At 34.2% G+C, this 14521-nt stretch overlaps 1 protein-coding gene across 1 annotated transcript in view; it reads right to left on the bottom strand.

Annotated features, from left to right (window-relative positions):
* Positions 1–14521, bottom strand: part of BEND6 (BEN domain containing 6) — a 56349-nt gene that overhangs the window by 33039 nt on the left and 8789 nt on the right. Inside the window, exon 2 of the mRNA XM_069488589.1 lies at positions 4706–4925. Within this exon, the coding sequence (XP_069344690.1) occupies positions 4706–4825 (120 nt within the window). The 5' untranslated portion in view covers positions 4826–4925. The remainder of the gene's footprint in view (positions 1–4705; positions 4926–14521) is intronic.

Here is a 14521-nt window from a genome sequence, read left to right as displayed (position 1 = left end):
AGCTACAGACAATTAGTAATGTATTCAAAAGGACACCATTTATTAAAAGTCAGGACAGTAGTTATCTCTGGGGGGAGTGTGAAGTAGTAGCTGACAGGGGACATGATGGAATCTTCTGGGCTGCTGTGATGTTCTATTTTTATATATGGGCATGTTTAGATTGTGATAATTCATCAAGCTGTACATTGTGATATGTGCACTCTTGTGTATATATATTACACTTCTTAAAATGAAAAACTCCAGAAAGTAGATTTTTATAGCTTCTCTTGACAGTTTCCAATCTCTAGAGCCTAAATATTCTGTATTTATGTTTAAACCCCAAGAACAGATGCCATTAACACATAACAAAAGATGTGCGAGCTCTGTATGAAAAAAGTCAAAAAACTTGACTGAAAGACGCCAAAGATGTTTCTAAGTTAATGTAAGAAGACATCATGTTCAGGGATGAGAAGCCTTAGTTTAAAAAGAATTAACTGTTCCAAAATTGAGCTGTAGCATTAATACACTTCGAATAAAAATCCAAAAAGATTTTTTGGTAACTTAATAAATTGGTTCTAAAATTTATATGGAAGAACAAAAGGCCAAGAATATCAAAGCAATCCTGGAGAAGCATAAGAAACAGGCTCTTTCTTCACAAATACAAAGGCTTATGAGAAATCTAGAGCAATTAAAACAGTATGGTGTTGGTACAGGGATAGAAAACATGACCAAGAAACAGAACAGAGAGGCCCAAAATAGCTGCACGCACATAAGGAACTTTGACAGATGACAGAGGAGGCAAGGCAGCTCTCTGGGGAAATCGGATTTGTTCAACAAATGAAGCTGGAGAAATTAACCATTTGGGAAAAAAATTAAAGAAAATAGACCCTTCATTATACACACACACACACACACACACACACACACAGACATACACTCCTTCAGAGGGATTAAGAATTTAAATATCAAAAGCAAAACTTTAAGTTTTGCAAGAAATTATAAATGTATATTGAACTTGAAGCAGGAAAGAGTTTCTTAGACATAAAATTACTGGTCATAATAGAAAAGAGTAACAAATTCAACTAAATTAAAATTAAGAAACTTTGTTCTTTAGGGCACATTAAAGAAAGTAAAAGATACATCACAATGGGTGGAAGATATTTGCAACACTGTGAACTGACAAATCAATAAGGAAAATAAACTAGCAATTCAACAGAAGAATCGCCAAATGACATGAACAAGCATTTTATAGAATAGAAAACACATATGGCTAATAAGTATACAAGGAGATGTTCAATCTCATTAGTAATCAGGGAAAAGAAAATAGAGATCACAATGACATATCACTTTGGGCAAAAAATTAAGGAGTTTGACAAAACTAGTAATGGAGTGGACGTGGATCAATAGAATTTCTTATATATTGCTGGTGGGAATGTAATTTGATATAACTATTTTGGAAAACATTTTGATATTATCTTGTAAAGATAATATCACCTACCCTCTGATCTCGCAATTGATTCCTAGGTCTATAAAAAGAAAAGCTTTTAGTATGGAAGGAAATATGTCCAAGACTTTCAATGGCAACATGGTTCATAATGGCAAAAACCTGAAAACAACCCAAATGCTCATTGACAGGACAATGGGTAAATGAATTGTGTTAGAGTCACTCAATGAGTTATTCACACATCACTAACAGAGAGTAAATTATGGCCATAATGAATTAATTTTAGTAAAATGTTGAGTGAAAAAAGCAAATTTCAGAAGTAAACATATAATATGGTATACATTTTGTAAAGTTTAAGAATAAAACTAATGATATATTATTTAGATACATATATTTTATACATAAAATATATTCTATAATATATAATGTATGCTTATATAGAAATGTATAATTAGATGTGTGTATATATAGATATTTTAATAAAACTAAAAAACAAGTAAATTACACACAAATTGAATATGATTACCTCTAGAGTGAGGCAGGCAGAGGACGGGGAAGGGGAGGAGTCCATAGGTAGATGTAAGTCATGATAATGTTTTAAGTTTTGGAATAGACATCAGCTTTATTGGAGTTCATTATATTTTTTAATAAAAAAACTCAATATGAGACAATAGAGGGAGATCATCTAGCATATTGCATTGCACATAGTGGCATTTAATAATCATTATTATTGTGTTGGGATACAATATGTTTTCCTGTATAATTCATCTCCTTTCTCCATTTCTCTCCCTACTCCCCATTCATAGCCTTTCTGTTGAGACTATGGTATGAGGCCAATTTGAGGGTTTATTGCATCAGAGAAAGTGGAGAGCAATTCGCTTAGAAAAAAGCATTCAAGTTTACCTTTTAGTTTTAAAAATGGTTTTTAAGGTCAATAGCAAGACAGTTATTTGTTTGAATCAAATATAAATAAGTAGTTTAGAAAGCTATTAACTTTTTGCTAAAGAAACCACAATACTGGTCTACAAGAGCATGTGACAATTTTACTCTTCAAGCAACCCCTGAGCTCCCCCAAACCTGTACCAGCAAATTAAAACAATGAGATATCAGTTTTGCCCATCAATTTGGCAAAAATTAGAGATATGGATATTAATGCTAACTGGTCATAGGGAAGTATGAATATAAGAACCCCTTAGGCACTGCTGCTATGTAGATTGATGTGAACATTCTGGAAAGCAATCTTATAATATCTAGTCAAATAAACTAGAAATAAACACATAACTTATAAGCCATAAATCACCTTCTTATGTATTTATCCCAGAGAAATTCTCACACTGTTTCTTAAATATTCTTATACGAATATTTATTTTGTCATTGCTTGTGGTAGCAAGATGCTGGAAGGCAATCTAGTTATTCATCACTGGAGGAAAAGATAAATATTAATAAAACATGGTGCTATGCAGCAGTTAGAGGCAATGGATCAGATGTATACACAGCAATATAGACAGATGTTAAAAATAGTGCTGATTGTATGAAAACAACCAAAGTGTTTGTCAGTGGACAAATGGGTAAAGAAACTATGGTATATATATAAATGGAATATTATTCAGCCCTGAAAAGAATGAGATCTTGCTATTTGCCACAATGTAGATAAGCCTGGAGGATATTATGTTAAGTGAAATAAGCCAGACACAGAAAGAACAATATTGCCTGATCTCACTTATATCTGGAATCTAAAAAATAAAACATTTCAAATATACAGAGATAGAGAACAAAACAGTGGTTACCCAGGGCCATTGGAGCTTAGGGGAGAGGAAATGTGGAGATGTAAGTCAAAGAATACAAAGTAGCAGCTATGTAGAATGAACAAGTCTAGTGATATACAACATGAGGACTATAACTTATAAAATTGCACTATATTTGGGATTCATGCTAAGTGAGTAGATTTTAGCCGCTGTTGCCACAAAAATTTTAAAAAGTGAGTAACGATGTGAGATGATGGATATGTTAATTTGTTTCACTATAGTAACCATTTTACTGTCTATTTGAATCCCATAACATCATGTTGTATACATGAAATATACATAATAAAATTTATTTTAAAAACAGTGCTGATTAAAAAATCACAATCAGATGAAGGTCTATATTTTAATACCAATGTACTACTAAATGATGTATACATAAGGTTGTACAGTGCAGTGAGGTTTGTAATAAAAAAAAAGATTGGGAACAACTCATATCCATCATAGGGAACCTGTTAAATAAAGGATGATGCATACACACAGTGCAATACTACGGAACTGTAAAAAAGAGAAATCTCTCAATATAATAATGGAAAGATCTTAAAAATACATTAAGTAAAAAAAAACAAAGTACAAGGCAGTATATACAGTAAGTTAATTTTATGCCAAAAGAGGGACAAGAATTTGCTTTATTTGAACAAAGAAACACTGGAAGGATAAACAAGAAAGCAATTAATGTGGTTACTTGTAGTGGGGGTGGAGTGGGAACAGGGTGGGTGGGAGACAAAGATGTGAGGGAGAGTTTTCACTGTTTACTATTAAAGAAATTTTAAGCCAAAAGAATATAATATTTATTTAAAGAGTTAAGTAAGAATATATGAACACAAAACTCTACATATATTACAAAGATATACACAAATACATGTATTACAAAAACACACAAATAAAAGGGTATGGAACAAACACATTGATGGTTGTTCAAAATATAGGTGGTGAATAGGGGTGGATAATTCAGATGAAAAAGGAATAAATGAATAAATAAAAATAAGTAAGGGTGTTCTGACCAAACCAGTGATGAGGATGGGCCAAGAACTGGGATATAAAAACAAACAATAAGTCTTAAAGATTCCATGGATGGTCGAGAGTATGGAAGTAAAATATAATAATAATTTTAAAAAGGATAAAAAGTCTTAAAGAAGAGGTATTTCAATTTCTCCAGTACTTTGGGGGAGGAAAAAATATTTTCTGACAGATTGCTGATCTTTAATTTCCCAGAGTATCAAGGAAAGTTTGAGCAATGGCATATTTGGTCAGACTTATAGAGAAGCAGGTAAGTTGTCTGTTGAGTATGTTATGTTTCTATGCCAAAGTGTCCAACGTTAAAAATAGAACATAAAATTATATTCCCTCATTTGAGTAAAGAATTAAAAGGAAGAATGAAATAATAGATGAGGGAAGAACACTAATAAATTCTGGAAAAAATCATGGAATTATGGTTGAACTAGATAATAAAATGGAATCCAGGCATCAGAAAACCAACCTGTCCTTTATCCATGTCACTATTTGCATTTTCTGAGTCCATCGTGTCTGTCCTTTTCCTCTTTCCTTTTCGAAAAGCTTGAGTATTGCTAATTTCATCTGTCTGCAAGATCTTCTGCATTTTCTCAATTAGTTATCAAAGGTTTTCTGAAATTGTAGGTGGAGGAAATTCCCATGTAGATGATTCTATTCTGGATGTGACTCAGAGGTTAATGTTTTTCCTTAAAAACAAAAACAAAAAAAGGACACATAATGTATTTACAACTGTATGTTTCATAATGATGCTAGCTAGGTAAACTGCTTTCACTAAATGTTTCCTATTGTTCTTTCTTCCACTGACCAATTTAGCATACATTTCCATTCGGTTCAACAGTCTTCCAATTTCAATATCATCATAAGGATTTTTATGTGTTCATGATTTGATATGCAATAAGTTGTCACTTACAAAATCAAATAGTGCAAAACTTTTTTGTCTTTATAAGCTTCTTTTAGAAGGCACAAAAAATGTTTTAAAAATTGAATTATGATGATGGTTGCAAAACCCTGTGAATATACAAAAACCATTAAATATACACTTTAAATGGATAAATTACATGGTATGTGAATTATACGTCAATTAAGCTCATTTTTTTTTTAAAAAAACATACATAATAGGTTCAAATATTTTCTGTGAAGTACCTTCTGATAGATAAATAAATGAATAACTAAAGGCTTTAAACATCTCATGTTTTCATAAGCTCTGTAAATTTGTCTAAGCCTTTTTCTGCTCCACACGTATTTTAACCACCATCAGTTGTAACACATCTTAGTAGATTCCACTTCAGGTTGTACTAAGTCAGTATTTTCTCAATTTCTTTGAAAATATTCTTGCCCACAGTTGTTTCACAAGTATTTATAGAGGATAATTTTTCAGTCACTCCAAACTCAGCATTTGTTCCTCAAATAAAAAACAACTCAGCAGTAACCTCTGTTGACTGATAAAGAAAGAAGAAAACCTCATAGTTACTCATCTTGTTCTTTAATTGATTATTGTGTTGCTATCTATGTCCCCAAATCTTTGAGCAACTGTTTTTGCTTAGAGGATAATTGTCTTAAGTCAGTTTATTTTTTTCTGAATACAAGCCTTCACCTACTGCAGTTAAACATGATTTAATTAACTCACTCTAAGTAAACGGCTTCCTTTGCTTGGCTAACAGATGAGCCACCAAGAAACTTATTTTGGTTGTGGACTCATCTTCATTGTTTTATTTTTGTGAATAAATTCTGGTCTGATAAAATATGAGATATCCCATTTTAAATTTTCTAATTTTTCTGACTTGCTTTCCTGTGAGTTGGAAATATTGTGATGAGTGCTTAGTCTGGCAATGTTGACATATTTCATGTTCTTTTAGCACAGCTACAGTGTCACAATGGTTTACCAACCAATTTGATAACAAAATAATCCACATTCCGCTCTGCTTTAAAAGTAGTAACTCTAGCTTTCTCTTCTTTTTCTTGTTTGGCATGATTGGCATGCACTGGTAATAAAAACAATAAAATAAAATGCCATGGTACAACAGTACGCATGCCACTCAAAATGCTGTCAAGTTATTATAACTACATCGCTGTGATTTGTGGTATACTGAGCAACACTACAAAGCAATGAGGTTGCCTCATATGGTCTCTGTCACAACTACTTAACTCTGCTCTCATAATATGAAAGCAGCCATAGGCAATATGTAAACACATTGAGTGTGGCTGTGTTCCAACTAAACTTTGTTTATGGAGACTGAAACTTCAATTTTATATAATTTTCAAATATCATGAAATGTTATTCTCATACTGATTTTCCAAAAACTCTTTGAAACTATAAAAAACATTCTTACCTTAAAGGCTATACAAAAACAGATGAGAGGCAGACAAGCCATAATTTGCCAAACCCAAGTTTAGATTGAATCACCTGATTTCTTTTATTTCATCTTTATTTCTTTTTCTGGGGAGCAGTCCAGCTGCTTTAATTCTTTCTCTCCAGTGCCTTACTTCACTGCACATATTACTAACAAATTAAGAATAATATGCAGATTAAATAGTCCTCTCTTATCAGAGATTTTGCTTTTGTTGATTTCGGTTACCCATGGTCAATTGCAGTCTGAAAATAGTATATGGAAAATTCCAAATATAAACTGTAGTGTGATGAAATCTTGTGCGATCCTGCTTGTGTGGGACATGGATCTTCCTTTTGTCCAGTGTATCCACACTGTATACTGCCTTGTATTTACCAAGGCAACTCAGTTATCATCTTACATCATTACAAAAAGACATGTAAGTATAATACAATAAGATATTTTGAGAGATAGAGAAAGAGAGAAAGGATGAATGAGAGAGAGTGTATGAGAAAGAGACCACATTCACATAACTTTTGATACAGCATATTGTTATAATTGTCCTATTTTATTAGTTATTGTTGCTAAATCTCTTACTGTGCCTAATTTCTAAATTAAACTTTAACATAGTATTATTTGATAACACTGAATTTTACTAGATTTAACTGATATGGACCTGTTAAGTACTATTCAGTGAAGGTGACAGATGCCAGAATCCTAGTTCACTGAGGCTGCTAATAACCCAGGGTGTGAGGAGATCTCTTTCCTGCACAATTGAAAGTTAAGACTATTTTCCTCGGGTGGGGAGTCTGTCAACATACATCCCACTGCCTCCCTTTTGTTTTTATGTTGTGTCAGATGCATCACCACACTTTCAGTAAATCCAGGGCAGTAAAATAAAGCCCTTCTGATTTTTCTTTCTTTTTGCTTTATACGATAGATCAATACACCACTGGAAAATCAATTTTTACCATAAAACTATATGGTACCCCCGTATCTTTTGTGTGATTTCTCCTCTTCTCAACTGTACAAGTTTTCCTGTTCAGAAGAAATAAAATATTCTTGGTATGGACTGCTTGTTTTCCCCCACTACACACCAATTCATATGCTGAAGTCTTAACCCCGAATGTGACTGCGCTTGGATACAGGGCCTTCAAGAGGTAATTAAAGCTAAATGATGTTATAAGGCTGGGGCTCTAATGTCCTCTGCCATGTGAGGACACAGAGAGAAGGCTGCTATGTGCAAGCCAAGAAGAGAGTCTTCACTAGAAATTGAACCCTGCTGGGCCTTGGTCTTGGACTTCCCAGCCTACAGAACTATGAGAAATAAATTTTTGTTTTTTATGCTACCCAGTCTATGGTATTTGTTATGGCAGCCCTAGCTTACTAATACACTTCTATTGCAAAACAGAGTGTTAGTTTCATACTGAGAACTTATGTGCTGACAGTGCTATAGAAAGTGACATAATTGAGAAATCTTTGTTTTATTTAAAAAGTAGCAATGCTCATTATAAAATTAAAAATCACACATAGAGAGTGTATGAAATAAAAGTATAAAATTTTTCTTTTCAATACTCTTTCAAGTACATAAATAATTAGGGTTTTAATAGTTGTACTTTGTTACTTTAAACTTGTTAAATTCATGCTGAAAAGTTACTGTAGGCTTGCAAACTATTAAAAACAAATTAGTCATAAAACATTTAGAAAAAAACATAGGGCAAAAGTTTTATGCCATTGGATTTGTCAATGATTTCTTGGCTATGACACCAAATGGCATGGGCAACAAAAGAAAAAATATGGGAAAATTGGTCTTCATTAAAATTAAAGTTTTATTCATCAAAAGTCACTTTTAACAGAGTAAAAATGGCAACCTGCAGAAAGTGAGAAAATATTTTCAAACATGTATCTGATAAAGGATTAATATCCAGGATGTATAGAAGAACTGAAACTTAGCAACAACAACAAAACACAGGACGTCATTCAAAAATGGGCAAAGGACTTAAATAGATTTTTGTCCATAGAAGATATACAAATGGCCAATATCACATGGAAAGATGCTCAGCATCACTGATCATTAGGAAAATGCAAATCAAAATCACAATGAGATACTATTATACTTCACAGCCATTAGGATGACTAGCAACAAAAAACCAAAATCACAAGTGTTGGTGAGGCTACGGAGAAATTGGAATCCTTGTGCACTATTGGTGGTAATGTGAAATGGTGCAGCCACCAGTAGAAAACAGTATGGTAGTTCCTCAAAAAATAAAAAAATAATATTACTAGATGGTCCAGCCATTCCACTTTTTGTTATATACTCAAAAGAATTGAAAGCAGGCTCTTGAAGTGATACTCGCACACCCATGTTCATAGCAGCATTATTCACAATAGCTAAAAGGGGGAAGCAACTCAAGTGTCCATTGATGAATAAATAAGCAAAATGGGGTATATACATACAAATGTAATATTATTCAGTCTTAAAAAGGAAAGAAATTCTGACACATGCTACAACATGGATGAACCTTGATGACACTATGCTAACTAAAAGAAGCCAGTTCCAAAAATATAAATACTGTATGATACCACTTATATGAGGTACCTAGAGTGGTAAATTCATAGAAACAGAAAGTAGAATGATGATTGCCAGGGGCTGAGGGTAGACGGGAATGGGGAGTTATTATTTAGTGGGTACAGAGTTTCAGTTTTGCAAGATAAAAAGTATCCTGGAGATAGATGGTGATGGTTGCACAACAACTTGAACATACTTAATGCCACTGAACTACACATTTAAAAATGGCTAAGATGGCAAATTTTATGTTATGTGTATTTCACCACAACAAAAAAATTGGGAAAAATCCCAAATTATTTTATAAAAACATAGTTTTTGTATTAGCCCTAATTGTATGAAACTTTTTTCCTGCTGATATAATTTTGTTAAAGAGCAAATTCTCGAGTTTCTTCACAAACACACACTTCATTCAAGACCATCCAGGTATGTACATATCAGGCTTTATTTAAAATGTCCACTTTTCAGTAGATTTTAGGTCAATATTCTGTTATAACATCTGCAAACATGTGATTCACTGTTTATGTTACCTGCCAGTTAGAAAATTCAGGAGGAATATTATGAATATGGCTATATATTAAATATTACTAGTTCCTGATAGCTAGTAAAAAAATTACCACGTTGCTATCTGCCCCCTATTTATTTATTTAGTAAAAGAAAGCATTTCATTAATTCCCTAGATAGTTGCAGGGGATGAGATGAGACATAACCACAGCCAGGGTTACACTTAAGATACATAATCAAACCAATGGCTTTCAATATTTTTTTGAATGCAGCTCACAGTAAAAAATACATTTTGATCCAGAAAATACACACATGCAACTAAAAATTTCATGAAACTTGTCTACTCTTACTACATGCAATGTATTCTCTCAGTTTCTATTCTATCTGCTCTATTTTATTTCATTTTTGTAAGTGCTGGCCATAGCACATTAAATTAATCACAACCCACTAATGAGTTATAATGCATAGTTTGAAAAACAATGTCCTAAGCAAACTAAATAATGAAAAACACAATATCTAAGAAATAAGATGTAGAAAAGGGGGAGCTTTGTAACCAATGAAGCAAACAAAGTTAATAAAATATAAATTCTCAATGCATTTATGTTTAATTTTAATAAATCAACAACACAACTAATGCAGGAATTCAAAAGCCATCTCTGACATTCCAAAAAAAAAAAAAAAAAAAAATCACCGAACTTAAGGAAACTAAATGAATATCAAAATACAATTCAAGTGTTTCCTCCGCCTTTGTATTTAAATATAAATTAAATAAAAATTTTGAAAGGCAAGGATAGCACTACGATAAAACCTAAATACCTTTTCATAGGTTTCAAAATTTTGGATTGCTTTTCATACATATAAATTTTGGAATGTATAGACACAAAGGCCCCTTGCAGTACTCAGGTCAGAATATAAACTGAAGACTCACCTCTAAATGAATCCCAAAGTGCCAGGAAAATAGTGCCAATGTAATTCTAAGTACTCAGTGGCTGGCTTAATGATCTCTATGGACTACTAGTTTCAGCCTAGCCACTTAGCAAGGTGGGGCACGGTGGAGGGCGATGTCCATATTATTTATTTTTAGTTACATATGTACTAGAGGATGAGAAATGAAGATTGGAATGGCTCTACATAATTGGGTACATTCTGAGAATTCCAACACTCGGATAGCACTCCACTGAGCCAAACAAACGTATGGATGGCTTTCTCATCAAAGTGTCCTTGACTTCTGGAGGGAAATCACTAGATTTGACTAGTGTCTATTAGGGAGCATTTCTACTTACTCTTTTTACTTCCTACATTTTCAAATGACATAAAAACTTTTCAATTTCCAAACTGTTCCAGCAATAACATGATTAAAAAGATGGTCGATATACTTTGGGATGGTTCAACAATGCTGCCAAACTATGACAGTATTACTCAGACTGGATTGGAGAGTACGCAGGAGCCTAAGAAACATTAAGTAAATTTGAGGGGCTATCGACCAGAATCATTTTAAACTTTCCATGATGAGAAAGGAAAGAAAAAGATTTTTATCTGGCCAGAGTTTGTGGATGTACTTTTACTGAAGCTAATTGAGTGAATAAATAAGCAGTGATATCATGTGTTGTCATGCGTGTAACCATTCTCTAGGAAAGGAATTAATTTAGCTACCTGTCCTGCCCTATATATGACACCTTCAGGTCTTTCTAAATCCTGTTTCCTTCACTTACTAAGAATAAAAACATAGCTAACATTTACTGAGTATTTAATATATATGTATTTAACTTATACTGTCCTCTGTGGAAGATAACAGTATTAGTCACACTTTACAGATGAGAGAATTGAGGTCCCCAGTGGACCCTGGTAACTGCTCCCAATTGCTAACCCATCCACAGGCTAAAGAAGGGCTTGAGCCAGAACTGAGAAACTAATCATCAAGTCAGCTTTGCAACAGGTTGTCAATTCCATTAACTAGGGTTTTGCTTTTTTCATTTGAATAAGTCCCTGACCTGGCCCTCCGTGCCTAAGTTCCTGCCTTGTAGTCCCATTCCCCAGAGACTGGAGTCTTGGCTTGTTCATCAAGTGTTTAAGACTATAGTCCTGCTCAGACACCAGTGCTGAAGATCCTTTCTCTACTTCTCCAGACTTCTCTATTCCACTCTTTAAATCTGGAGGTTGACCTGTTTGTCCTCCCTTGTCCTCTTCCCGGCTGAGTTTAGTCACTGAGTGTCCACACAGGAGACAGAGGGAAGAAGGACAGTGAGTCAGGAGAATTTATCCTCCTGGCTCCCTTCCTGTGGAGTCACCTCAGATTTCACAGTGGGCCTGTCTATGCGATTGTCTCCTTTCTGGTTGTGATAACCACGACCTTCTCTCTCTCTTTGGTCCAGGACTAGTAACATTTCCACTATGACTAGTCCTGAGATACAACGCTATCCCTCATGGTTTCCCTATGCCCAGCCCATACCTTCTTAAATAGTCCCTTTGTTAAAACCTTCTCACATCATCCTAATTTTAGTGGGCCATCTGTTTCTTGCCAGAACCCTGACTGATATAACATCTGAGGTTCCTCATAGCTCCTGACTGCCTGGGTGTCTATTTATTGCCAGCCAGTAGATAACTTCTGCAGCCAGTGCTTCCGCCTGTTATCTCCCTGGGGACATCTGATATGGACAATGTGCCTTGACCTACATGATTTGTTTATCGGGGTATTACTGTTCTATTGGATAAGGCTAGTATTTCTGATTTCCATGTTCTGACATGATCCATCCTACCACTAATCAAGCTCTATTACCAGTGGTAAAGGGGCTCAAAGAAAAGAGGGAAAAACTCTATCTTTTGTTCTTCTCTTCATGTGTAAGCACTCAGATCTCTATCACTGGATCAATACCCCTGATATTGCTAGTACCATTGGCTCCATGAACATTAGCTTCATCATCCGTACCAGAGTCTCTCTGTGCTACTGACCTGGCGAAAGAACCAAGCGCTAAGTGCTTTGTTTTATCTTAAGTTAAACAGTGTGACTGGCTTACTTTCATCTTGATGTGTTCACAAAGAAGACTTATACAGCAGAGAGGTAATAGCACAGAAATCAGAGGCTGGGAACAGTGGAAGATGGATCTTTACCTCTTCTTTCACAGTGTCACTTATGCCCATCAATTGTCAACGAAAAGCTGCAGCCATGGGCAGAATCCTATGAAAGTTTGCACAAGAAAGTATATGCAAAACTCAGAGGGACTATGTAGTTTTCCTACGGTTCTAAGGCCTCCAAACATGTTCTCCTTGGCTATTATTCTGTTACTATTGTCCCCCCAATAATTACACGCCTTTCCCCTCCATTTATCAATAACACAGGTACAGTGTTAAGCCTAAAGAAGAGTAAAATCAATTAAAAGTTCTATTTTAGGATCACTATATGTAAAATGTCTTCCACTTCACACTGTTTTGATTAATGTAGAACATCCTAATCATCTTGAAAGTTGAGAGCAAGATGAGACTATTACACTTTTTAAGTAAACGAAGTCTAGAACATTAATAACTTTTAGGCCAATTTTTAAAATTCACAAAATGTAATAATTCTGATGCAAGAATCAATGCCTATGCATGAAAATCAGGAGGGATTCAACTTTCAAATATTAATTTATCTAATCAACGATAACATGAAAAGACAAGCTAATTTCTCTTTGAAATATCTATCTCATTATATCATATATTAAAAAAATAACTGGTTATAATTTACCAATGTTTTCATTAATTTTGTACTTTTATACTGTCAGAAGTTTAGGTCTAAATAATTAGTGTGCCGAATCACGTATTTCAGACAATTTACCTAATAAATTATCTTAAGTGGTTTTTGCCTCTCACCTATTACCATTCAGTTCTCTTCTTACTCTAATATTCTTTTGGACCACCTTGAAGCAACATTAAAATAAAAAAAATGAATGGTCAGCTATGTTACATATTTTTATCAAGTTATTTCCCTACCTCCTATATATAGGTCACTTTGAAAAGTATGTTCAAATATATTTATGAGAAACAGTATTTTGCTATCAATAAAGTCATAGAGTAATGAAAATGAAAGAGAATAGAAGAGGCCATCTTCTTCTCTCTGTTATATGTATTGACAAGCCTGGGTGTGGGCAGCTGTAGGGCTGGTCAGAACTAGGAAACTAGTTAAGGGTGGAGAATGCAAGTATTGATCAAAGAAGGAAGCCCAGGGAGATGAAATGGAACTATTTAAGCTGCCTTGGCTCAGGAAGCTAAATAAAAGCAAGGAAGGATAGATGGAGACAGTGAGTTCAAAGTACCCAACCTAACCTCGAGGTTCAGGAGTGTCAGAGACTGAGAAGAACAGGGGACTCAGCAACCATGGCATTTTGCAACAATGTTGTGAGCCCATGATTCTATGGTAGAGAAGTTGCTCAAAGAGTCATGGGGAGACAGAACCTGTATATCATGTTCACAGAAAGAGAAGACTAAACTTGTCTTTCTATGAAAGGATAGAAAGCTTAGTGCTTTTTTTTTCTGATAGAGGAAAATGTTTGCTATGTAGGTAATTTGAGATAGCCTTCCAGTCTGAATCTCTTCCAAATATATCAGATGGTGAAGCAGGGTCAAATAAGTGGTTATGAACATAGGTTCTAGGACCAAATTGTCTGGGTCCATAACCCTAGCTCCAATACTTACTACCCATGTAAATTTTTTGTGCCTCTGTTTCTCCATCTGTGAAACAGGAATAATAGCAGTATTCCATTATGTTGATATATTGATATATTAGGTAAATTAGTAGCATATTAATTTTTAATAGTAGTATTTTTCTTGTTAATGGAAGGAAATAGAACCAGATTCTACTCATATAAGCTTAGATCAAACATGTAAGTGTAGGAGGGATGTTTACAACAGT

This window comes from Eulemur rufifrons, chromosome 15 (genome assembly GCF_041146395.1).
Source record: "Eulemur rufifrons isolate Redbay chromosome 15, OSU_ERuf_1, whole genome shotgun sequence".
NCBI lineage: Eukaryota > Metazoa > Chordata > Mammalia > Primates > Lemuridae > Eulemur > Eulemur rufifrons.
The sequence above is the reverse complement of the archived record's forward strand: the minus strand, read 5'-3'. Positions and strand labels throughout refer to the sequence as shown.